Here is a 27,667-nt window from a genome sequence, read left to right as displayed (position 1 = left end):
GTTGGGGAGAGGGATGATGAGCTCTCATCTGACAGTCCTGAATTTATGGGTCTTGAGGCACATCCAAGTGAGAAAACCAAGTGGTTGGGAATGAACTTTGTGTGGAGCCCTAGGATTTAGCAAATCAGTAGTTAACATCATTGAATTTCATAGTTAAAATTGTGAATAGTGGATGAGATAGAATGAATAATGAATGTTAAGGGAGAAGAGTAGAGTTCAATATTTGTAACTCAAGAGAAAATCTGCCTTATAAGAGGCATATAAAAGCAGAGAAAGGGGCTCTTGAAAGAGCTGGTACAGAAATGGTAACAATGAGAGTTGAACTGTGAAGACCTATGTCGCATACTTTAAGGGAATAGAACTTCCAGAAAAATTTAATAGTTTCAGTTGCCACAGAAAATACCAGTAAGATAAAGATGGTATTTTAATAAAAGCAAATGATTCGAATACCTAGGTAAAAAGTGTCCAAATATTTTGAAATTTGCAGTGCAACAGTACATTTTGAAAAGTACTCTTTAGTAAACATCTTTTTAATTCTATTTCTCAGCCAAGCAACCGACATAATGGAAACATCGGGGTGGAAGTCCATGATTCAGTCTCACCCTCATTTAGTAGCAGAAGCCTTTCGAGCACTAGCATCTGCACAGTGTCCACAGTTTGGCATTCCACGCAAACGGCTAAAACAGTCCTGAAATCTTCCATGAACAGTTGAAAAATGGAATTGACTTTTACTCCTCCAGGTCCAGAAGGATTCTAATACACAAACCATAAGCAAGAGTTGTTTCTGTTATTTTGTCCACAGAACAGAAGCTGAAAAAGCATATTGCTTGCATTTCAGGTGGATAATTTATGGTTTATTCTTCAGCTTTAAATTAGACTGATTAATTCACTTCAAGGCCTTAAATTATCTTCAGTGACTTCTCTTGTTCATATAATACTTTAATTTTTTTTTTATTGTGCCTTGTCATTTTGACCAAGGCTATGCAGAATTGCACTAGCTCCATAATGCAGTAATATTGATAACTGAAGATATTAAGTTTCAAAAGGATCTTCCATTATTTTGCAAAAAGAAAAATGAATTTTATAGGGTTTGTCCTATGCTATCTCAAAGTTTAAAACTAAGTTCTCTTTAAAAGCACTTGTATTGGAGATTACCAGTAATGTCTCCAGTCTAAGTTCTATAAATATGGGCGAACCCTCTTACCTTCAAGGTAAGTTACGGCAATACACTGCTTCAATTCTAATTTATTTTTCATTTCAGGGGGCAAATATGCAATGAGTTGGCCCAGATTTTTAGTGACATTTGTGATGTTTGTCTTGTATGTTAACTGTCCAACAAACTGTGGGTTTATTCTAAGTTTACAATGATTAAGAACTGATTGAGGTTAAGATTTCATGAAGAAAGCATGTATTGTGTGGAAGTAATTTTTTTTTTAATTTATACTGACCTACATTTATATGAAGAATTCTGTACATGTTAAAAGTAAGGATGACCAAATGTAAATTTAATGATTGGGCCAATTAAGAAAGATATATATGCACTTTTACTGTGTAACTTTTGTATGCTGAATGGTACATATATTTTTTTGCTTTTGAGGGAATTATTAAGGTATAATTAATTGTGTCTTAACTTTTGAAAGAAATTTTTAGATGGAGACAACTGGGATGTTTATGATAATAGATAAGAAATATCCTTGATTGTAGTTAAATTGGTTTGGATTACAGATACTCATTATTGAATTGACTCCTATTTTCTCACATTTTGGAAAAGACACCTGAACAATAAATGAATCCTGGATAGTCAACTCTCCTTCACATAGTGAACTGATACTTGCCTGTGGGAGATGCATACCAAAGGAGAGAACCCTTAGACTATGTCAGGTCACACTAGGAACCTCCCCGCCTCCCCGTTTTTCTTCATTGTGTTTCAGTTACTGTACTAACATTGTGGATGATACTGAAATTCTGCATAATGTGAACAGGATAAACTATTTATAAACTGATTTTCATGGGCCAGTTCTTTATTATAAATGAATTTTAGCTTTAAATACATATACACGTTCAGTGGTTGATAGTTGTGTTCTCAAGGGAGGTTTGTTCTGGTGCATTGTCCTGGAGAAGCAGAAGTAGTCAGTGTCGGGGCACCACATCTGACTTACTGTGGTGGTGACAATGTGCTTCTTAAGGGCACGATTTATGTTTGACCACAAGGGAAAAAGTGTGTCACTGGAAAAAAATGCATATACCTATGTTTGCAAACATAACTATTCTTCAGATAAAAATCTGTATAATTTGTTTATTTAATGTTTGAAGTCAGGACAAAAGAAAAAATGAAGCTTGAGGTGTTTTCGAATAGACCTTATTTTTGCTATCTCTTTGTTAGGTGTTAACTGAAGCAATTTTAATGTATCCAGATTCATCGGGATTCATATTTACATTGAAAAAACTCAAATAACCTTTTGTTATCCACAACAACCTGGAGTTTAAAAAGATCGTATTTTCACCTGTCTTCATTACTTTCTATGTAGTTTCATTCTTTGTCGTGGTAACTTAAATTTGAAATTGGAAAAATCTCTTGGGATAGAAGAAAGATTCTTACCTGGTGATGGACTTCATCCTTCATCCTGTGTAAGGGTATTATGGGAGGTAGAAATTCACTTCCTTAAATCCGTCATATGATTGAGCCTCTTAAGTTGCAATATTATAATTTTAAAAATCACATACACACATACATATGTATACATTTCCAATTTAAGATTTTTCGAGGATCTTATAAGAAAACAAAAATTCCCTCAGGCTATAGAATTATGTTGTCATATATCAGAAAAGTACTGATGTATCCATTTATATCCAATGCACACCACACCGGCACATTGTGAATTAATTCACCGCTTGAATCTATATTTCTAACCACAGTGACTTCAGTAAAAATACCATATAATGAACATTTCAGCTTCTTCTTACTTACTCGAGAGTTTATTGCAAATCTTAAGGATTTTATTATAAAGATTTTTTTTTTAGTTTGGTAGCACATTTTGTACCAAAAATGTCAAACACTGTGCTGTAAGAATATCCATGTGTGTAGAAATGTCCACTTTTCAGATAATATAACGCCTACCATTATACTAACAGAATCATATGGTAGTTGATTTATTTTTTTATTTATTATGTATATTTTTGGTATTGTGGGTTCTTGAGGCAATGATAAAAACAATGTATTCTGACGTGAGTGCTCTAATAGCCTCCTCCCCCTCATTTTTAAGCTACATACATTACTTTCAAAATAGGCATAGATATTCTGTCCAGCCTTTTGAACTATTAGCCTGTTCCTGTTTCCCTTTGTCACCTTAAGCAGGGCTTTTTCTGAGAAAGTAGTGAATGGTTTAAAATGTTACATACTATAAAAATAATCATTGAGTAACTGTTGTTTAGACCAACACTTAGAAATACTATATTTGTGCCTTTTCATTTTTTAATTTTAATGTGTGTTGATATTTGGAGCACAAATAATGAAGGTGCCATAATACGGCTTGCCAATGTTACCTCCTTGAATAGTCATGTGTCATTGTCTTGAAATGGTAATTGGAGAACCTTGCATGAAATAATGTGATCATGTGTGTGTGTGTGTGTGTGTGTGTATGCGTGTGTGTGTCTGTGTGTGTGTAAATACCTGTATTTGTTTGGGGCTTGTGTGTGGTATGTTAAAAAGAGTGAATTTCTGGAAATAGAAATCAGTTAAATGTTGAAAGTTCAGGTTAGCAGAAATATTTCATTTAAATGTGCTTTACTTTGGAGGACAATTGATTAACAGAGCAAATGATAATTTTCAAAAATGTGATCAATTTACTGCATGATGAAATGTGAAAACAGTGCCTTTTTAGGACATCAGTTATAATAAAATTGTTTTAAAATATTAACAAAGATCTCAAAAAGTTGTCATGAACATTATTGTTTTTTTTTAAAACTGGATCTAAATAAGAGCTTAGATGGCCAAAATTAGAATTAATAATTTACCCGTTTAAATTTTGTGCATAAGTTTAAAATCTTAATCAGAATTCTTTATAAAATGTGGGTCATAGATATGACCCAGTGTTACTAAAATAGAACAGGGATTGTGAAAATCCAACTCAACATACTTAAATATACTTGGCTTAGAGCCAAGCATACTTGACGAGGTGAATTATTCTGACTTGGACATGCATGCTCTTTGATGGATAAAATAAAAATATTCAATGTATTCTTACAAAAGAAGGTGGGTGGGTGAGTGGATTTGTTTTAGTGTTCTCAGATTATAAAGACAGCACTTTCCGCACACATGAGTGTATTTTACAAACCTTTTTTATACAAGTTAATGAGCTCTACTTTATTTAAGTGTTCATGGAATGATGTAAATTTTAGGTCCAGTTGAACAAATATTGAGTGCCTAACATATGCAGGACTAACTCCTTACTAGGAATGAAATCACACAGTGTCTTCTGTTTGCAGTATGTGAACTTTATGTTTGAAAAGAAATTCTTATATTTAAATTTTTCTGTTGTCAGAGTTTATCATTGTATACTGTAACCCAGTAAATTTTGCATTCAGTTTTAAAAAATGAAGATGTAACTTACGTGAGTCTCATTTTTGAAAATGAAATTCCGCAAAAATTATTTAAAGATTAGTTCTTGGGGAAATTGATTTTCAAGATTCAAGTGTATAAAAACTTATATTGAACTTTTCAGCCTCGTTTTTAATTAGCTGATGTTAATGATAAGATACATAATACTTGTATCTTGTTGCTGAAAATATTTTTTGCATTTCAACATGAGTTAAAATAAAGTTGTTACTACTTATTCAGAATTAATCGGCTATCTAGTGTTTATTTGAAAAATACATACTCTTTTTTAGATTGATACGATGCTTTGCGAAAGAGCCATGTATTTGATATGATAAATCATGCATAGTAATTGTCTTTTCTACATAGGTAAGCTCTTATTTTTTGAAACCAATTGAAGACATTCTTAACTGTGAAATATTAATATGCATTTATTTTAATATGTATGAACCATCAATACTGGATGACTTATTCTAATGCTATGTACGATTAATGTAACACTTAGAGATCACCTTTTCCCTGTCATTCCTATCCCATCTTAATTTCAGTTATCCTAGACAGTTTAATCATTTGATGCTATCAAAAAGCAAATTGGGGAAGGATATTCCTGAATCAGTTTAACAACAGTAACACATTTCGTACTTTAAAATTATGGCCAATGTGGTAGTAGAAAGGCACAGTGAAAAGCCTTCCATGTACCTCAGACACACATACATGTACTGAATTTTCCCTAATAGAATAAAAGCGGGTTGAAAAATTTAGAACATCATCTATGCAAGTATAGTAAAGTAGGATAAGTGGTTAATAATATTATAAATGTTACTAATGAACTTTGTGTAACCTTTTGCTTCTACTCTGCCACAGCCAGTCCCCTTAATAGTTTGAGAACATTGGGATGTGGTGTCTCCGTCTACCACCTCAGAATCATTTGTTCCTAAGAGAAGACGAAGAGTGGCATTTGCTTTGATCACTGTTTTTAAATAGAATACACATTGGTAGAAATTTTTCACATAATATGTTGTTGCTTTTGGGGGGGCTGTTGGGGAATACCAGAGAGGTCTGCATGCCTCTGCAGTGTACAGTGGCAAGCAAAAGGTTTGTCATTCCTGTTGTCCTCTTGTGCTTCCTTTCCACCTCTCCCTGGCTCTTCCCCCACCCCCTTGTTCCTTTTGTAAAGGATGCAGGTGTAGTCTTTTGCCAGCCTGTGACATAACACCTGAACAATTTCTATGGTATCCTACCCATTTGCTGAGATTCAAACCAGGCCTTAATCAATAACAAGCAAAGAGAAAAAAAGGTGGGATTTGTAAATAACAATTACAGCAAAAAAAAAAAGTGCACTGAGAACTCTGCTATTCTGCTCTAAAATAGATACATTGCCATAAGCAGAGGTTTTTAGACTTTTTATAAAGTCCTAAAATAATTGTGATAGTCATTATAACAGGCAAAGATGAAAAATGAGAATGACATGCAATTGAAAAAAGGTACTAAAGTTAGATGCATTAAATTTGATCAACACCAGAAATGATAAATCAGACATTTGAATCAGTAGAAGACAAGGTTGAGAAATGTTCCCAGATTATAAGGACAAGAATAGAGAGATGAAGAAAAAGACAATTCAGTTTAATTTATATTAGCAGTTAATTAAATGGAGTGCCTGGCACTGTGTAGAGCTGTTTACAGTGATAAAGTAGAAATGGTCTGTGTGTTCACAAAGTTTATTTTCTTGAAGAAGATGCAGTCATATAATAGTAGGGGATAATTGTGATAGGAATACAAGAGGAGCCCCTAAACTGGGATGAGGGTGGGAGTCCCAGATGACTTTTCTGAGGAAGTGATGTCTAAATTGAGATTCAGTGGAAACTAAGCAGGTTAGTGAGGGTGTCATCCAGCCCATTATTTGAAGTCTTAGAGGGTGACCAAGGTTCATACAGAGAACATTTATAGAAATGAAAATGAACATGACTATATCCTACTGTGTAAAGGGAAGAAAGGACTAACACAAACCAGTAAGGCAGGGTTACAGTTTATTACAAACCTTATTAAAGGAACCTGACTTAACCTGGGAGGACTGAAGTATTTCAGATGGGGGTATTTCATGCTGATCAACAATCTGTCAATCTTTACATAGTTTGGAGGGGGCTTTTCCCATTAGGGGGAGAGTTGAGAGAAAACATTGAAACAACTTGAAAATAAATTACATATGGTAGAAGGGAGAAAGAGGAGTTAAGAGTGGCTTCCAGGTTCCAGGTTTTGCATTTGGCTAACTGGGTGGAGGGTAGTTCTGTTCACCGATAGAGTAATCACAAGAATGGGAATATTTTTGGGAAAAAAAAAATTTCATTTGGAGGCTATTGAACTTAGGGTTCCTATGGTGCATTCTGGTTGGATATGTGAATCATAAAAGTGATCTCAGTTATAAACGAAGTAATCATCAATACACAAATGATAATCTGCTTATGTAGACTGAAAAGAAGGCAGCTTAGGGTAGAAACATAAAATGTTATCATTATGCTAAAAAGGATGCATAATAAGATTAAATCAGGAAGTTGGAGAGGAGAATGTTTCAGGAAAAGAAATGTCTAACAGTGTCACGTTCTGCTGAGTGGCCAAATAGGAAGTTAAAATGTAAAAGATTTTTCAAAGAAGAAATGAAAGGAATCTTTGAGGAAAGAAGTAGAATCTGAGTGAGGAAATGGATTCTCCAAGTATAGGAGAAAGTAGGCCTATATTTGGAAATTTTATACAATTGTCTTCCTAGGAGACTCAAATTTAGAATTTCATGCCAGCTTTGTAAAATGGCTAGGAAAATCTAGAGATAATCCACAGGATATATGTACTGACAGAAACCATCGATGGGAAATAAAATTCCAATCACAGTGGCAGAAAATAAAATGGAAAAAGTCTAGGAATTTTCTTGAGACTTACAGACTCTACAAGGAAGAAAATATCCCACAAAATTTTACTGGAAGATAGGAGAAAAAAAAATGAATACTACATAAAGTAGAAAAAATAAGCCATACTATCATGTACTGATATTTAATAAAAATATACTTGAGGAAAATATAAGACAAGAATATAATGATAATATTTGTCTTCAGATTATGTACTGGGGTCGTTTGTTCCAATGTACTGCATTTTCCAAGCTTTTCATAAAACAATGTATTACATTATTAATAAGAAAAAAGGTTAAATATTTTTAAAATGTACACGCTGGGCAAGTCAGTATATCAAAGCTATCCAGAATGGCAAAGATGGTAAAATCAAAAACAGTAAATCAGTGAAATCATTGACTACACCAAGCTTGGGAAAGGTAATATAGGTCATGTGGTTGATTTGGCAGTTTGTATTTAATTCTTACGCAGACCATCATTACTAATGAGATGTTTGTAATCATTTAGAAGTAATGTGGCGTGCAATTGCTAGGATAATGTAAATTCCTCTTATTTTGAAAAGACATTTCCCGGTCACGTGAGGTGGCTCATGCCTACAATCCCAGCACTTTGGGAGGCTGAGGCAGGCAGATCGCTTGAGCCTGGGAGTTCAAAAACCCGTCTCTACGAAAACTGCAGAAATTTTTGTATTGGGGGGTATGATGGCATGGGCCTGTAGTCCCAGCTACTCGGGAAGCTAAGGGGGACGATCTATTGAGCCTAGGAGGTTAAGGCTGCAGTAAGCCAAGATCACATTACTGCACTCCAGACAGATTGAGACCCTGTCTAAAAAAATTTTTTAAAAAAAGACACACACCGAGTGTGTGTGTGTGTGTGAGAGAGAGAGAGAGAGAGAAGGAGTGAGAACTGTTAACATTCAAGCATAAAAGAACTTAGCACATCGAAGTCTTGATCAAATCCATTCCTCTTGGGATTTAAGGTTTTAGGCTGAATGGACAAGTGTCTCCTGTTAGTAATAATTACACAATTGAGCCCTTATTTGGCATAAGATACAGTGATGCCCAAAAAAAATACAAAAATAGACGTGTCCTTTAGTTCACCTTGCTGACAATTAGAGAAACAGTTATTAATAATGATCAATCTTGCTAGATATTTATAAAAAACAGACTTTGTTCATTTTTTCTGTTGGTGTCCATTTTCTGTTTTATCAGTGTGTCCTCATTTAGCTTTATTACTTACCCTTTGTTTCCTAGCTTCTTAAGGTGAAGACTTAAATCATTGATTTTTATGTAGTTCTTTTCTTATAAACATGTAAAGTTTTTAATTTTTCTCTAGCTGCTGCTTTAATTACATTCTATAATTTGTTTGTTGTATGTACATTATCACAAGTTCAAAATATTTTCTAATGTGCCTTGAGATTTATTCTGTGGCTCATGGGTTTATCTTCTATATTTGGGAGAATTTTCCTAGCTATCGTAGTTTTATTGATCTCTTAAATCTGTGGTGGTCAGATAATATACTCTGTATGATTTCAATCAGTTGACATTTATTGATACTTGTTTTATGGCACAGAATATAGTCTGTGTGAAGGTTTTATATGCGTTTGAAAAAACTTTTCTGCAGTTAATTGTTGTGTATTATGAATGACGATTAGGTAGAGCTGATTGATAGTACTATTTAAATCTATATGTTTACTCACTTTTGTTTCCTTTTTTCCAGCAATTACCGAACAATGGTGTTAAAATCTCTAACTTTATCCATGGATTGGTTTGCTTCTCCCTTTAGTTCTGTTAACTTTGTGTATTTTGAAATTCTGTTATCAAGGGCACACATATTTAAGTTTGTTATGTCTTCTTGATTTGTTGATTTTTTTAAATTTTCACGAAAGATCTTTATCAATAGTGAGACCCTCTTCATTTTAGAGTTATTTTAATGATTACTGTTGTCACATCAGCTTTTTATACTGTTTTAAAAGTTATCTTTCCCCATTCTTTTACCTTCAGTTTACTTCTCTCCAAAGTGTTTCATGTAAATAGCATATAGTTGAATCTTGCCTTTTATCCAGTGTGAAAATCTCTGCACTTGGAGTGTTTACTCCCTTTCAATTAATGTGATTATTTTTAAGTTTGGGTTTAACTCTTCCATCTTGTAATATTTATTTATTCCATCCATTTTTTATTCCCCTCTTTCTCCTCTCCTGGTTTATACTGAATGAATTGCACTTTAACATTTTCTGTTTTATCTTGTATATTCAAAATTTCGCTACAATTCCTTTGATCTGTTTTCAGGTTGCCCTAAAGATTACAGTAAGTACCGTTAGCATAGTCTATTTCAACTAATATGACACTTCACATCCAGCAGTCTAATTCTGTTCAACCTTTTGTGCTTTTATCTGCTTATATTTTACTTCTACACATGATATAAAACACAAGATACATTTTTTTAATGTAAAATAGGCAAGAGTTTTTAAAGTGCATTTAAAACATATACATACGGAGTGTTTGTTGTTGTTGTTGTTGTTGTTGTTTTTGAGAGGGAGGCTTGCTCTGTTGCCCAGGCTGGAGTGCAGTGGCGCGATCTCTGCTCACTGCAAGCTCCGCCTTCCGGGTTCACACCATTCTCCTACGTCAGCCTCCCAAGTAGCTGGGACTGTATACAGGCGCCCGCCATCACGCCTTGCTAATTTTTTGTATTTTTTGTAGAGATGGGGTTTCACCGTATTAGCCAGGATGGTCTCAATTTCCTGGCCTCGTAATCTGCCTGCCTTGGCCTCCCAAAGTGCTGGGATTACAGGTGTGTGCCACCGGGCTTGGCCTCTTTTTTTTTTTTAAACAAAAAATGTAAATTACATTTACCCAAATATTTACCTTTTCAGGGCTCTTTGTCCCTTCTTTCAGATCTTTATTTCCTTCTAGCATAAATTCCATTTAGCCTGAAGAATTTCTATTAGCATTTCTTCTAGTGAAGCTTTTGTGTGTCTCAAATTGCTTTTATTTCTCCTTCATTTTTTAAAACTTATTTTTTCTTTCTAAAATGAACAGAAAGAATCCATTTTTAAATGACCATTTCACTGGATATTGAATGCTAAGTTGATAGGTGTTTCCCAACCTGTCCGTCCCCCGACCGACCTCCCCACCCGCCCCCCCGCCAAGACTTTAAAGACGTTTTTTCAGTGGGTCCTGCTCTGTGGTGGTTTGTATTGCTCCACTGTGTGTAATATGTGTTTTCTTCCCCTGCTTCATTTGCTTTTAAAATTTGTTCTTTATCTTTGATTTTCAGCAGTTTTACTGCAGGTATGATTTTCTCTGAATTGATCCTCCTTAGGATTTCTTGAGCTTTTTAGATGTATAGGTTGATGTCTTTCATTAATTTTCAAAAATCTCCAGTCATTATTTCTTTAAATATTTTTTCTTCATACTCTTTCCTCTCCATCTGTGACTCCAATAGTGCATATATTAAGTCATTTGATGTTACCTCATATATCTCAGATGCTCTGTTTTGTTTTGGTTTTCTTTTTTTCATTCTTTAACTGTTTTGTTTTTCAATGTGGGTATTATCTATTGACCTATTTTCAAGTTCGCACATTATTTCCTAAATCGAGTCCAGTTTGCTGTTAAGCTCACCTAATGAGTTTACTTCCAGAGTTTCCATCTGATTCTTTCAGTGTTCCAATGACTCTACTAAAATTTCTTATTCTCTTCATGCATATTGTTCATCCTTCTACCATATTCTCAACATTTTTATTATAGTTTCAAATCTTTGATAATTTCAATTTCTAGGCCACAGCTGGGTCCTCTACTATTTCCTATCGTAACCATTTTATGGATGTTGTCAGGCTTATTCGCATGAAGTTATTTGTTCATTATGTTCCCTTTTTGTTAACCTTTTAATGTTTGTAGGACATGAAGTAATAGCCCTTCTTCATTTCTAATTTTGGTATTTTTTTCCCCTTTCTTGATTGCTCTTGGTAAAAGTTTATCAGCTTTAATCTTTTCAAAGGTCAATTTTTTTATCTCTTGATTTTTTTTCCTATTGTGTATTACCTATTTTATTGATTTCCAACTTGACTAATTATTTCCCTCTTTTTCATTATGCTGTTTAATTTGTCCATCTTTTTCCTAGCTTTTTAAGTTAGAAGCTTAGATCATGGATTTTATACCTTTATTCCTTCTTGACATAGCATTTAAAGCCATAACTTTCCTCTAAGAAAAGGTGAAAGATTTTACACCTTTTTTCCTTCCTGACATAGCATTTAAAGCCATAACTTTAAGAAAATCTTTTAATGGCATCTTACAAATTATTTTTATTGTGTTTTCATTATTGTTCCATTTCAACCATTTTCTAACTTCCTTGTGATTTTTTTCTTTTATCAATGAGTTATTTGGAAGTGTTTTAGCTTAATTTCCAAATAGCTGGAATTTTTCTGTATCTCTCATTTTTAATATTTAACTTAATTCTCTGGCAGCCAGAGGATATACTGTAGCCATTGATATTTACTGATGCTTGTTTTAGTACTCAGCATGTAGTTTATCTTGGTAAATGTTTAAATGCATTGAAAAGAATTTAACTGTCAGTTGTTTTCTGTAGCAACCCACAAATGTGTGTTAGGTTCAATTGATTGGTAATGCTATTCAAATCTTCTCTACCTTGCTAATTTTTGTGTGCTGTTTTCTATCAGTTACTGAGAGAGGGAGGCTGATCTCACCAACTATAGTTGTTGAATTGTTTATTTCTCCTTTCAGTCCTGTCCATTTGTTTTACTGTTTGACTCTTTATATTATGTACATGTACTACTCTGATAACAAACAAAAATTGTTAAGCTGATGGGAATACCCAAGTGAGAGGGAGGGCATAAATATACAGGAAACAGGCTAATGGGTTGTGTATAATTTCATGCACATTGTGATGGTATTCAATAAAGTAAATAGGAGAAAGGATAGTTACTCTTGTCCATTTTAACAAGAGGGAAGGAGAGTAGGATCAAAGTAGGTTATGGTAGGTTTCATTAGTGGTGTCAAATATCCAGGTTATGATCAATGAATCTGACCGGTCTGTAGCAACCTCAATTCTTTCCTCCTCAAAAGAAAGAATTCTACTTAGGGTCAGAAGGTAGAAGAAGAGACCGAGGCAAGTTTCACAGCAGGAGTAGAAGTTTATTAAAAAGTTTTAAAGCAGGATAAAAAGGAAAAGTACACTTGGAAGAGACCCAAGCGGGCACTGTGAGGGTCAAGTGTGCCATTTGACCTTTTGACTTGGAGTTTATATGTTGGCCTATTTCCAGGGTCTTGAATCCCTTTTCCCATGATTCTTCCCTTAGGGTGAGTCACCCCTACGGTGACCTGCTAACGCTTTGGAGGTAAGCATGTGCAGTGTGTTTACTGGAGTTGTATGCATGCTTGCCTAAAGCATTCTTCCCATTTCCAGTGAAATGCACCTGGAAGGTTATACTCCGCCATTTTGCTTCTTAATGTGTATGCTCATGCCCACTCACCCCATTCCTGAATATTTTATTGGAAGCTGCTGATTACCAATTTTAAGTGTTTTTATCTATTGGGAGATTGCCTCTCCCTGGCACTGGCTGGACCAATTATCATTTTAGTATGACAACTGCCAGACCATCAGGAAACTGCCTCCTCTGGCACTGGCTGCAACCAATTCTTATTTTAGAAAGCCAGTGTGATAACTGCCGGACCATCATCTGATGATCACCTCTGACATTTCTGGTGGTGGGGTGGGGGTGGGGGTAGGGTGGTTGGTGGGGAACCCTCTCCTGCCTCACTCCTACCTGACTAGCTACCTACTGTAACAGTTATATATATATATGGTGGTAGGAAACAGGTGTTGGTTCTGTTTTCTCTATGAAGAAATCAGCATGAGAGTGAAATGAAAACACAGACTCAAATGCTTTTTACCTGAGAACAGTGATAAAGATAAGATTTCTTTTTCATTTTCAAAATTTTCATTAACTTTCTTTTAGCTATTTTTGTTGTCATGTTCATCCTTATAGCCTGATATGTTACTTCTTAGTTTATTTTATCTATATTTCGTTTTAGAGTTTCTCCTTTTCTTCCACTTAGTCTCAGGTTTATTTTCTGAAAAGACATTTGTAGGCTTTCAAAGGTATGTTCTTTTTCTGCTCTCTGAATAACTCAAATCAGCTTTATTTATGACTATCTGAGAGCTGTTAGCATCTGAGGGAAAATCATAATTGTCCATGTCATCTCTGTAATTTCTGAACCCCTTCTGAGCTTTGGATGGTATATAGTCAAGATTTCAAACAAGCTTAAAATCCAATAGGGGGTATAGAGCAAAGTCTCCTCCTGTGCATAACTTTCTGTCTTAATGAGCCAGATAGATATGTTTTGTGCCTGGAGGAAGGATTTGGTAAATCTCACATAGTGACTAGAGAGAGCTGCATAGATATTGAAGGGACACTCAGTCTAAGTCAGATGATTAGGACTTGGGTCAGCCAATCAGCTGTATTTCCCTGCTCTCAGCACATACTGATTTAATCAAAGCTATTCGGAATCAATGTCTGCAATTGAATCCTTCACTGCTTACTGTGTAATCTTGGTCAAATTACTTATCCTCTGAGTTTATTGCCTCATCTTTAAAAATGTTGATAACTTTACTATCTCATAGGAATGTTGTGAGGATTGAATGATAGAGTAGATGTGAATGCAGCTATCTTTTTTTTTTTTTTTTTTTTTTTTTTTTTTTGAGAGACACAGAGTTTCTCTCTTGTCCCCCTGGCTGGAATGCAATGGTGCCATCTCAGCTCACTGCAACCTCCACCTCCTGGATTCAGTCGATTCTCCTGCCTCATCCTCCCGAGTAGTTGGGATTACAGGCAAGCACCACCCATACCCAGCCAATTTTTGTATTTTTAGTAGAGACAGGGTTTCACCATGTTGGCCAGGCTTGTCTCGAACTCTTGACCTCAAGTGATCCCCCCACCTCAGCCTCCCAAAATGCTAGGATTACAGGCGTGAGCCACCACGCCCGGCTTGTGAATGCAGCTATCACAACTGGCAAACATACAAGTACATTCTGACTACTGGAGAAAACAGCTCTCAGTTGCCCTCCACCGCCAACTGACACTTGGTAGTTAACAGCCTAGTCAACATGACGAAAACCCATCTCTACTAAAAACAAAAATTAGTCGGGCATGGTGGCACTCGCCTGTAGTCCCAGCTACTCGGGAGACTGAGGCATGATAATCGCTTGAACCCAGGAGGCAGAGGTTGTGGTGAGCTGAGATCACAGCACTGCACTCCAGCCTGGGAGAGAAACAGGGAGGGAGGGAGGGAGGGAGGAAGGGAGGAAGGAAGGAAGGAAGGAAAGAAGGAAGGAGAGAAGGAGAGAAGGAAGGGAAAGGAAGGCAGGCAAGAAATTGTTCTTCAGAGAGTCAAGACTTTTCGCCTTTCATTGAGACCACTGGCAATCAGTTTGAGGTTCTGACGTGGGAACTGTGAAGACAAAATGAAGATGACACTAGCATAAGAAAAGGGAAAGAGGCTGAGATTGGAAATAGGAAGAGGATAAAGCAATTCCAGGACAATAGGTGCTGAGGTCCCATCTCAAGTTCATGACCAGAAGCACGGAGGGTAGGAGCAGACCCAGTATTGCCCAACTGTGCTGATGTGGCTAGCACGAAAATGTAGGTTTAGAGTGAAACTAATGAAACTTCAGCTTCAAGGCTCATCATTGCACACATGAGCTCCTTTAAAGGCTCTGGGAGGGATTCTAGTAATGCAATTGCATATTCATATATTTTCATAAGATTTACAATAAAATATTTTGACTGCAATTAAGACTTCTGCCTCTATTCACTCCCCAACTTTCTGTCACTCTTTCCCTAGTGTTGGGGAGGTAATGGAGTGGCCACAGGCATTATGAGGTTCCAACTAAGGCAACTGAGTTGGATGTATATTTCTGCTGTGTTTTGTTGGATCTACGCATGTGCATGTGGGGCACACAACAGGTTCTAGGAATAATCTTGCCTACCATGCTAACTCTCTGAAACCATGTAAAAAGGTGAAAAGCTAGATGTTCTACATGATATAAACATGTCCTATTGCACCTGGCATTGAAGTATATGGGTAATTAAATAGAGAAACAATGTTTGAAATATATGGAGCCAAATGGCCTGTGGGAAAGCCTTCCAACTCTCAGATATGTAACATTTCAAGAGGTAAATTCAGTTCTCGTTAATACCTAGACAAAATGGAAGTTGTGTTCTGTAAGAATATATTCAGAAATGCACATATATAATTACCAATGCATAATCGTATTTTTCTTTTTTGATGGAATTTGTGTGAAATTTATCACAATTTCTATGTATGTAGGGCACAAAACCTGTACGAGTACTCCTAACAGCTGTACAGCTTCATGACATGTGAAGTAATGTTTTATGCATCCTAACATACTGCATCTCATTACCAGTAACAAGTTGTGAAGGCAAAAGTTTAAAAAAAAAAAATCAGATCTATAACAAATTTCATCAGCCATGTTTCAGACTAAATTTTATTTCCATTACCTTTTTAGAGATTAGAAATTGTCAATATGAGGAAGTGTTCAAAGGTTTTATGCAGCCCACAAATTGTGGGAAAAGAAGAAACATAGTGTATATCAGACAATTAATAAAACATTGTGTTGTTTACACTGATTTTCTGATGTCTGTGTCAGCTTTTCGAGGTTTGTAATTTATTATAATTCCTTTTCTCATTTGAAATCTTCACTTTTCTAATAAATTTTTTATAATTATTTAGTTTTTTTATAGAGGCCTCCTAAAAATGTATAAACTTCAAACCTCACAATGCCTGTAATGGGCCCTGACAGTGAGAAAATGCAAGATAGGACAGGTTTTCCGGAAAGGGACATCAGTTCACTCCTAACACTCTGAGAGCACCCAGTTTATTACTAAACTGGAATGAATCATTCTACAGATGGGACTACTCTCAGAAATTGACTTATTTGCTTTTAGTACCTAGCTATGGACTCTTTAATTCTGCATAATGGATCAGCTGCATCCTAGAGCAGATGTTGTCCAAAGCCTTTGGGTGTCTTTGTGCTTAATGACTTTCTCTTTCAAATGAGCATGAGACCTCTCAAGCCTTCCTGTTTCCTTCTAGCAATATGGGGCAGTCAGGACATAGGACCTTGAGACACCAAAATAAAAGTTTGTGATGTTCTCTCCATTACTGCTCCAAGGAAACACTTTACCTTAATTCACTCTCTCTCTCTCTTTGAAAAAAAAATTAGGATAAACCAAGGAAATCCCCTTAGAAGTTGGGCTTAATTTTTTTTCTGAAACAGAACCAGGTGCACTGTGTTTCAGTGATTACAAATGCAATATTAATATTGCAGATATTCACAAGGTAATATTTCAAATACAAACTCCTATTAAGAATGTGTTCAATTTATTCTGTTACTAGCCATCAAGAATCTGGGTAAACTTCTATAGATCTTGTCATTAGTTACACATTGAAAATAGTAAGGAGTAAACTAGGTTTCCACTGTAATTTTTTTTTTTTCTCATGGAATTCTAAAGAGCAAGCTAGTCCAATAGATTGATTTACCATAGGATTAATTCTCATTTAAGGGACAGTTGTCATACTGCATTGGGTCGTTTCCTCTGATCTTTTTTTAGAGTTTTGCACTTACCAATCTCTTACTTTCTAAGGCCAAGTCCCTTGATGTTTCCCTAGGAGAAAAATGACTTTCAATACATAGATAGTAAAGAAAAAGGTGGACAACTTCAAATCAATTTAAAGAAGAACTAATTATTTCAAATTTGACTTGTATCATTTTATATTTATTTATATTTTTATTGTGGTTGAAACAAGCTGTCTTTTAATAAGATGACCTATGTTCTGTTTCTCAACTCTCAGGAAGTTGACTTCCTGAGCTGGGGAATGAAATGCTGGAAGAACAAATAGATGAAGCTGCAGCATCTTGCTCATCGGTAAATTCAGTGTTCCTCACAGCATCTCTATGCCTCTTGCCTGGATCGGGTATCTGCTCATTTGTGTGTTCCAATTGGGCAGCATCTCATTTCTTCCCTTTCTCTCCAAAATTTTTCTTCATTTTATTTTTTGCAGAAAGGCCTTTAAGTAATGGCTATCTGTATTCCTTTTGGAGCTGTTGGTATAATAAAACATTTACCTCCATATTTCATCTACATTTAGGTTTAGTGATTTCCTATCTTCTTGGTCAATGCTTTTACCTCTTAGGGTTCTGAGTCTGTTCTTTGAAAAAGATGCTCAGAACCTCTCCCAAAATTGCGTTGGTTTAAGTGACCTTCTGCTTACAGTGTTCAAACCTTTTTTATTATTATTTTTTTTTTTTTAGCTGATCCTTACTTTTTTCCCCTCAATTTCCCTGTTCTTTATTCTGCTCCCTGGCCACACTTCTCTTACATTTTGTGGTCATTCAAGAAAAGCTGGAGAGAGAAAAATTACCTGGTAATTCTTTTTTTTTTTTTTTCTTTTTGAGACGGAGTCTCGCTCTGTTGCCCAGGCTGGAGTGCAGTGGCACGATCTCCGCTCACTGCAAGCTCCGCTCCCCAGGTTCATGCCATTCTCCTGCCTCAGCCTCCCGATACCTGGTAATTCTTATCCTCTCTACTGGGAGGATAAGGTGGGGACTCATTCCACCTTGACAAGATGACTGCTGATGACATCAAACAAGAGGACAGCTTCTGCCTAGAGACCATTGGGATCTAACGATGGGTTGCAACCAATGGTGAAATCAGAACATCACACTTACTAGGAGAGAAGACTTTGCGAGTCACTTATTTCAGACCAATAGAAGTGAATTATCATTAACTTAGAGTAAGAGGGAAGTATTTCTTAAGTTTCTCTTGTAGTGAACTGGAGTTTATCTCTCTGCTTCTGGGAGAGGTACCAATGTAATCCTGCTTGAAATGTCATTTTGAGAAAATACTCATTCATGGTGCAGAAAAGTTTGAAAACCCTTGGATGAGAGAGTATATCTCTCCAACCACCTGAAATTGAGATTTAATCTGTATTTTTATCTGTGTTTAATGCACATTCCTCACTTCATCCCCAGGGTTCTCCTTAATAGTTTATTTCCTGAGTCTTCCTCCACTTACTCTAACCAGGGATATATCTTCAATGGTCCAAATGACAACAAAATTTTGTGTTTTTCTTGACTCTTTGATAACACACTCAGTGCCCTTCTCTTCCTCTTAAGTTACTGTCTGAACTCAAGGCTTAATTTATCAAATTACATCTCACTACTATTTAGGTCCTCCATTTTCTTAGATAGGGAAGATCACCAGTTACACCAACTACAATTATTTTTATACCACACCTTTTACAAATAAGCTTTACAATACTATAGAAACTTGAAAAATTAAAACAAAAACCAAGACAAAATGTGACAATCATTAAATAAGACGTTTTTGAGATTCCAGTTAGCCAAGGCAAAAAGAGAAAGCTAATAAATTAACATTATCCAGTGTTAATGGATAGTATACATTACGAAAGGAAGGTGTTGATTCCTCAAATAGCATTTTTCTAAATTTTGATTTCTTAATGTAATTGATAGATTACAACATTTCAATAAACCTAGCATTTCCCATGTTCTCCAATATTCTCACGTATCTTCAGAATCCTTAAGGGGCATATGTTCCAAGACGCCCAGTAGATGCTTGAAACCGTAGATAGTATTGGACTCTACATATTCTCTTCTTTTCCTATACATACATACCCGTGACAAAGTTTAATTTATAAATTAGGCACAGTAAGTTTGCTGAGGATAACTAACACAGGAACAGAAAGCCAAACACTGCATGTTCTCACATACAAGGGGGAGCTGAACAATGAAAACACATGGACACTGGGAGGGGAACAGCACACACTTGGGCTCTGTCATGGGGTGAGAGTGGCAGGAAAGAAGAGCATCAGGATAAATAGCTAATGCATGTGGGGCTTAATACCTCGGTGATGGGTTGATAGGTGCGGCAAACCACCATGGCACACATTTACCTATGTAACAAATGGGCACATCCATGTATCCCAGAACTTAAATAAAATTTTTTAAAATTAGGCACAGTAAGAGATTAACAATAATAACCAATGATAAAATAGGACAATTATAACAATATGCCAGCACCACTACTGTAGCCATTATTAAGTAAAATAGGTTTATTTGAACATAACTGCAGTACTGGGACAGCATATCTGATAACTGAAATGGTTTCTACGTGATTAATGGGTGGGAGCATCTACAGCACAGATAAACTGGACAAACAAAAGATTCACATCCCAGCTGGGCTGGAGTGGGATGGTGTGAGATTTCATCAAACTACTCAGAATGGTGTACAATTTAAAACTTATGAATTATTTATTTCTGGAATTTTCCATTTAATATTTTTGGACTGAGGTTGACCACAGGTAACTGAAATCACAGAAAGCAAAACCGCAGATAAGTGAGCTGGAGGTGAGGGACTACTGTAATAGTAACTATTAAAAATGGACATTTTTCTAGGTCAGAAATAGTTAAATATTGCCAATTTCTTGTCAGTTAACCCCATATCTCATGGAGTTTAAAAGATCAGCTATATAGAGAAAAGTTTCTCCCACCCCATCTCCATCTAAACCTAATGATCCTTTCAATGGTTTATTGTATCTTCTTCCAGAATATCTTTACATCAATGTAAGCAAATAAAAATATCTATTCTTTATTTTTTTCCTTTTCTTGGAAAGAATACACCATATTCACCGTTATAGGCCTTGCTTTTAAAAAAATCTATCTTATATATCAGTAGCTTTCTGTCACCCTCCCTCCTCTTTTTTTTTTTTTTAATAATATAAGTATTCCATTGTAAGAATGTAACATGAGATACTTTACCAACCCTGACTGATGACTTTTCAGGTTTATAATATTTTTTGTAAGATGACTACTGATAACATAAGACAAATGTTTTGCTGTTTATTATAAATAATGTTGTAGTGAATAACATTGACATTATGTCTATGTATGCAGATTGTATGATTAAGATAAATTCTCAGAAACAGAGTTGCTGAATCAAATGGTAAATATATTTGCAGTTTTGATAGTTACTGCCACATTGCCTCCACACAGCCAGTTTGTGCTCCTACTGAGTATGGAATGAAAATGCCATTTCTCCACAGCATCATCAACAAAATGTGCTGTAAAATGATTGAGTTTTTGCCAATATGATAAGAGGAAAGTAGTGTTTTAGTTTGTATTTCTATTATTATGAATAAAGTGTAGTATTTTTTCATTTAAATATCATTTGTATATTTTTCCCCTAAAAAGTTTATTCATCTTTTTTCTCCTTTTACTGTTAAATTATGGATCTTAGTCTTATTATTTTCTGGGAGCTCTCTGTATATTAGGGAGATTTGTACTATGTTTCTAATATAAATTATAATTATTTTTCCCGTTATTCACCTATATTTTGACTCTGCTTATGTTTTTGTTTTTGTTTTACCAAGAGCAAGATTTTATTTTTATGGGTGTGAACATATATATTTATCCGTTTTTTCTTTAATAGAGTTTAGATTTTGAGTCATAGACCATACTCCAAGGTTATAAAAGATTTTGCTAAGTTTTCTTCTAGTATCTTTATTTTTCAAAAAAGACATTCAACTATTTGATTCCTCTAAAATTTTTCATATTATAGAATGTAAGATTTGGATCAACATTATTTCTTTCTTAATGTGACTAATTTTTCCATCATCATTTATTGAAAAGTCCAGCTTGTCAGCCTTGTCAGGTGGCATTTCACACGCCACCTTAATTTAGGTCCGTCTCTAAGTATTTCTTTTGTGCATTGCTTACTCTGCTTAATCTTGCACCTATAACACACTGTTTTCATTATGGAGAATTTATCATCGGTTTTAACATCTGGTAGTCCTAGGCCCTTTCCAATGCTCTTCTTTTTCAGAGTTTTAGAATCACCTTTTTTAAGTTATTTAAAAGTATCCTGTTTGTACTTTTGGTATTACATTTCTAAATTAATTTAGGGAAAAGTAACATTTCTGTGATGAGTCTTTCATTCAAGAATACCTTTTTATTTGCTTAAGTCTCTTGACCTTCTGAAACTTCTGAAATGCTTGCCTCATATAGGACGTATATAGTTCTTGTTATTTTCAGCCCTAAGCATTATATCATTTTTATTGCAATTAGAATGAGATTTTTGTCTTCTGTGACATTTCCTGCCTTGTACATTTTCTGATTTCATGGTACACATGAAATCTATTGATTTCTGTGTATTAATTTTATACTCTGCTGCCTTATTGAATTCTCTTACTGCTTGTAGTAGTTTTCTAGTTTATTTTAAACTCCCCAAATATTAAAATCACATAATCAGAAAGCAGTGGTGGTTTTATCTCCTCTTTTTCATTTCATATAAGCAATATATGACTATATTATCATTGTATAAATATGTCAAACAACATAGAAAGATTTTGAATCACAAACTAGAATCTTTCCTAATTTCCACAATCAACTATCTTTCCCAAATGTAACCACTCTTCATCTAAAGCTCTACAGACCTATTTCTATTTCCTTTATCTACATAAAACAATACATAATTTTGTTTTATATTTTCACATTTGGAACATACTTTATATCCTATACTTTTACATAGTTGTCTTTTAAAATATTTTTTGAAAGAACCACAAACCTACAGAGAAGCTGCAATCACAAAACAAAGAACTTATTTTACTAATCACTTGAATGTTAACTACTGACCCAATCCTCCATAACTCTGAATACTTTAGTGTGAATTTCCAACATACAAGGATGTTATGCAATAAAATCATCAAAATCAGGTAATCAACATCAATGCATCGAGACCGTATATATTGGTTAGGTCAGGGAAACAGAACCAATAGGATATGTGCATGTATGTAAAGGGATTTATTATAAAGTATGCACTCCCATGACTTTGAAGGCTAAGTCCCACAGTCTTCTGTCCGCAAGCTGGTATAGTTTGAAGACCTGAGAACCAGAGGGTTGATGATGTGGATTCTAGTCTGAGTCTGAAGGCCTGAGAACCAGGAGCTTCAGGGGTAGGAGAAGATCAACGTCCCAGCTCAAGCAGTCAAATAAAAAAGAATTTGACCTTCTTTCACATTTTGTTTCATTCAGGCCCTCAGCAAACTGGATGGTACCCACCCATATTGGGGAGGGTCATGTGCTTTACTCGGTCCACCTATTCAATTGCTAATCTCTTCCAGAAACACCCTTAAATAACATTTTACAGGATATCTGGGCATCCTGTGGCCCATTCTAGTTGACACGTAAAATTGACCATCACACCATCTAATCTAAGACCCCATTCACATTTCAATGATTGTCTCAATGCTCTTTATGGCAAAAGGAGCCAGTTCAGTGTCACATGTCATAATTAGTTGTGATGTCTGTTTACCTTCCTTCAGTCTTTCCTTGACTTTCATGACCTTGACATTTTTGAAGATTACCGTTAATTATTTTATGGAATGTCCCTTAATTTAAGTAGGTCTGTTTTTTTTCCCCTCATGATTAAGTTTACGTTATTACCCACAGGAATACAGGGACATTGAACATTTTTAAGTGCTGTTAATTATCCATATATCTTCTTTTATGAAGTCCTTGTTCAAGAGTTTTATCTACTTTAAATGTTTTTATTTTATTGTATTATTTTATGATTAATTTTTATTAATTTGTAGTTCTTTTTATATTCCAGCTATAAATCATTTGCCAAATAGACCATTTAAGAAAATCTTAGTCTGTGATTTGTCTCTATTTTCTTAATGGTAACTTTTGAAGCACATGAGGTTTTACATTTTGATAAAATATAATTTTTCTATTTCAAAACATGGTTAGTAATTTTTGTGTCCTGTCTAAAACAATTTTTGTCTACCCTACATTCATGTAGACATTTTTTTCTGTTTTCCTTTAACACATCCAAATTCTAGATTATACATATGGCTTTATGACTCATTTTGAATTGATTTTTGTGAATGCCATTGGGTAAAGTTTCAAGGTTCTTTTATTCTTTTTAAATTTAGAATGGATATCCTGTTCTGTTGATCCTAGTGCCATTTTGTTGACAATACTCTTCTTCACCCCATGAATTGCTTGATACCCTTCTGTCTTTGTTAGGGTAAAATTCACATAACATAAAATTAACCATTTAAAAGCATACAGTCTAGTGGCGGTCAGTGCCTTCCTGTTGTTGTGCAACCATCGCCTATATGTACTCCATAAACCTTTCATTGCTCCCAAAGGAGACCTCATGTCCATTAAGCAGTCACTCTCTCTTATACTTTTTTGTTTTAAATCAGTGAGCTGATCAATATGTTCAGGTCTTGATTTTGTTCTATTAACCTATATATCTAGTTATATGCCAGCAAACCAAGTTTTTGATCACTGTAGCTTTATAGCAAGTCTTGAAATCATGTTGTAAAAGTTTTCCAACTTTATTATTTTTCAATATGATCTTGGCTACCCAAAGTCCTTTGTATTTCTCTATAAATCTTAAAATTAGCTTATCATTTTCTGTTAAAATAAAGCCTGGTAGTATTTTGATTCAGAAGGCATTAAATTTATAAATAAATTCAAACTTTGAGAAGTATTGATATCTTAACGATATTGAGCCTCTGAATCTATGAATATGTTATATTCACACACTTGTTTAAGGCTTCTTTAACTTTTCTCAGGGAGTTTTTACTTTTCAGTGAATGAAGCCATTTAATCCTAGAGTTTTCTTTGTGAGAATGTTCTAATTACACATGATTTTAAAAATAAATCTAATGTTATTCAAATTTTCTATTTCTTCAGCACATTTTCATAAGTTGTGTTTTTTAAACATATTTCTCTAGTTCATGTGTTATTCAATAGTTGGTATTATGTTGTTCTTAACATCCTCTTTTTATCTCTTCAGTGTTGGCAAGCTGTGTCATAACATTCCCTTTTTATTCCTAAAATTGGTAATGTGTGTTTTATCTCTTTTCATCTTGATCCAATTTTGCTAAAGGTTTATCAATTTTATTAATATTCTCTAAAAGTGAATTTCTTGTTTTGGTAACTTTTCTATTGTTTGTTTTCTATTTCCTTAGCTTTTATTTATCTTTATTATCGTCTTTTACTTACTTTAGATTTGACTTTCTCTTCTTTTTGTAGCTTCTTAAGGTGAAATCAATTGAGCCTTATTTTACGGGCTTGCATACAATGTTTCATCTTGGTGAATGTTTCATGTACATTCTGCAGTTGTTGGGTATAGATTTCTATGTTCAGTATAGAAACAAACCTACATGTTAAGTTGGTCTATTCCTTAGACACTTAATACATATACAATTTATTTCAATACGTGGTAACAGGTGAGAATCTAATTTTTTTCAAATATGTACCGCTTGTTTTAATACCTGTCACAGTTGATTTGAAATGCCACCTTTTTCATATCATTACTATCCTCGACTTCTATATTACTTCTTGGGAGTCACATACACAATTACCTAAGAACTGCCATAAACAACCAGTCTTACCAATAATTTACTGGAAGTGTATTTTATTTATTTATTCATTCATTCATTTATTTATTTACTCAGGCAGCTCTGTCGCCCAGGCTGGAGTGCAGTGGCGCGATCTCGGCTCACTGCAACCTCCGCCGCCCAGGGTCAAGCGATTCTCCTACCTCAGTCTCCCAAGTAACTGATATTACAAGCATGCACCACCTTGCCTGGCTAATTTTTGTATTTTTAATAGAGATGGGGTTTCACCATGTTGGCCAGGCTGGTCTCGAACTCCTGACATCATGATCCACCTGCCTCAGCCTCCCAAAGTACTGGGATTACAGGTGTGAGCCACAGCACCCAGCCCTTGAGGTATTTTATAAATAGATAATTCATGAACACCGTTAGTTTCTCTTTGCTTCTCTATGGGATTTTAACCTATTATATCTATCTATATATATGTGTGTATATATAATATGTATATATGTATATGTATAAAATATGTAATGTAAACATATATATGTTAAAATAAATGCATATTTTATATATTCTACCTTATATATATTTTAACTACAAAATTACTAGATATGTTTAGGGCCATGCTAAAAGCCACAGCAACCCAACTATATAACAAATCACTATGAAATCAATGACAGGGACAGTGCCATTTTAGAGAAACCATGATTTTGCTAAATAAATGCTCAACCTATAATAAGTAATTTGAATTGGCTTGAATTGCTGACATCTTTTCTTAACTCCTGGAGATAATACTAGTCCGAGTGCTGGGGTCTTCCTGTGACTGAACTGTGAATGAGTTTGTAGCATGTTCCCTTGGAAGAACTTGTTCTTTTTAACTTGGAGCATCCCTTTGAGCTTAGCTAGCGGTGAGTAGAAAGCACTATTCGAATACCCTGAAAGAGATGGTGTGAGTAGACCATGTTGGTTGTTTGGGTGTGGGCATGTGGTAATGGGCTAACAAATACTTTCTCTGGCCTCTAGGCTTGTCTTTTCCTCAGCCACCTTGGATAGAATTAATTATTTTCTCTTAGAATGCTTAGAACTTCTCTCTTAAGATGTTGATCATGTACTGGTTTGTCCTATTATTTGAAGACATGACCTAGTCTACCTACCAAAATGTTCCTTTCTAGGCCAGAGGCCATGCCTTTATCATAATTGTAGGTGTCACTGAGCCTGGTCCTCTGCTTTAGCACTTGGGAAGTGTAAAGATTAAGCCCTTGGCTGGGCATGGTGGCTCACGCCTTTAATCCCAGTACTTTGGGAGGCAGAGGTGGGCGGATCACGAGGTTAGGAGATCAAGACCATCCTGGCCAACTCAGTGAAACCCCGTCTCTACTAAAAATACAAAAATTAGCTGGGTGTGGTGGCGTGTGCCTGTAGTCCCACCTACTTGGGAGGCTGAGATAGGAGAATCACTTGAACCTGGGAGGTGGAGGTTGCAGTAAGCTGAGATACCACCACTGCACTCCAGCCTGGCAACAGAGCGAGATTCCTTCTCGGAAAAAAAAAAAGAAAAAAGATTAAGCCCTCTAGATCACCGGAAGACAGGGTCAGAGACACAGTGCTAGGGCTGTCAAGCACAGATGCTGCTTTCCTTCCTCAGAGAAGGGTGTGGCCTATATGATGATGCATTTGGCTCCAGAACCAGCTCAGTCTGAACCTTCTAAACAAGAATGCCAGGATTGTCAGAATTATTGTACACTGGGCAATGGAAGTCCCAAGTTTAAAAGTCAGTGAGAAGGCAAGTATTCAAGGTGTTTTCTGCTCAGGATTACTAACCAGGTCAGAGAGTGTCACCAACAGCTGTGCACCATCTGTGAGTCCAAGTTGCAGAGAGAAGCTCTCCTAAACAGGCTGTATCTGATTCTGCTCCATACTGCTGCCTGGCTTCCCTTAATGTCAGACTCCTTGGCTAAATAAATTAGGAATTTCAGGTCTGTGTATGTAGTCTTTTCTAATCTGCATGAAATGCCAGAAAGAAAATTGAAAGCACTGTGGTAAGGGAGAGGAGAGAAGCTGTAAAACAATGAAGCGTGCCAAATGAGACTACAGGGAAATCCAGTTGGATGCCTAGACAGACAGAGTGTGTACTTTCTCTACTTATGTTACCAGATGAAACAGTGGCGGTGGTTTTTGGTGGGGGAGATGATTGTAAATTAGGGGAGAAAATTGGACCAAATAGCTACTTTGCATTCAGCACACAGTAAAAAGTATACTCAGAGGAGCACTCAGTTTTAAGAACCAATTGATCAAGGCACATTTCGGCTGTGAGTGAAGAGCCACATGTGACCAAAGCTGTGAGCAACAGCAAAGCACAGCAAACCGTGGCTGCCAAGACTTCCGATTACGCCATTAATAAACTTCATGTCCTTACTTAAGTAACTCAAACTCTCTAGCACTGTTTCCTATTCTACCAAGGGAAAGCTTGAACCAGGCTCTTTTACTTCATTTACTTGTCACCTAAATGTTAAACACAGTGCAAAGACACGAGCAGACTATGATGAGCAAAACACAAGAGTCCCCGCTCTTGAGGTCACATTCCAACCTGGAGAAAGTTCAGTATCTACCTTTATACACAACCAAATCCAATAAAACTTTATCAGATTTTTTTTATATTTAAAAATCCTATGACTTCATGGAGGATTTGAGATTTATAAAAGTAGCTT

At 35.5% G+C, this 27,667-nt stretch overlaps 2 protein-coding genes across 6 annotated transcripts in view; one reads left to right on the top strand and one right to left on the bottom strand.

Annotated features, from left to right (window-relative positions):
- SPOPL (speckle type BTB/POZ protein like) overlaps positions 1 to 4,836 on the top strand; it is a 65,456-nt gene extending 60,620 nt beyond the window's left edge. For 4 of the 5 annotated variants that reach the window (XM_050750988.1, XM_050750989.1, XM_050750991.1 and 1 more), the window contains one exon: positions 548 to 4,836. In XM_050750988.1, the coding sequence (XP_050606945.1) occupies positions 548 to 692 (145 nt within the window). In that variant the 3' untranslated portion in view covers positions 693 to 4,836. The remainder of the gene's footprint in view (positions 1 to 547) is intronic. The other variant, XR_007718144.1, reaches the window with a different exon arrangement.
- Positions 1 to 27,667, bottom strand: part of HNMT (histamine N-methyltransferase) — a 1,236,603-nt gene that overhangs the window by 760,826 nt on the left and 448,110 nt on the right. The window lies entirely within an intron of this gene.

This window comes from Macaca thibetana, chromosome 12 (genome assembly GCF_024542745.1).
Source record: "Macaca thibetana thibetana isolate TM-01 chromosome 12, ASM2454274v1, whole genome shotgun sequence".
NCBI classification, from domain to species: domain Eukaryota; kingdom Metazoa; phylum Chordata; class Mammalia; order Primates; family Cercopithecidae; genus Macaca; species Macaca thibetana.
The sequence above is the reverse complement of the archived record's forward strand: the minus strand, read 5'-3'. Positions and strand labels throughout refer to the sequence as shown.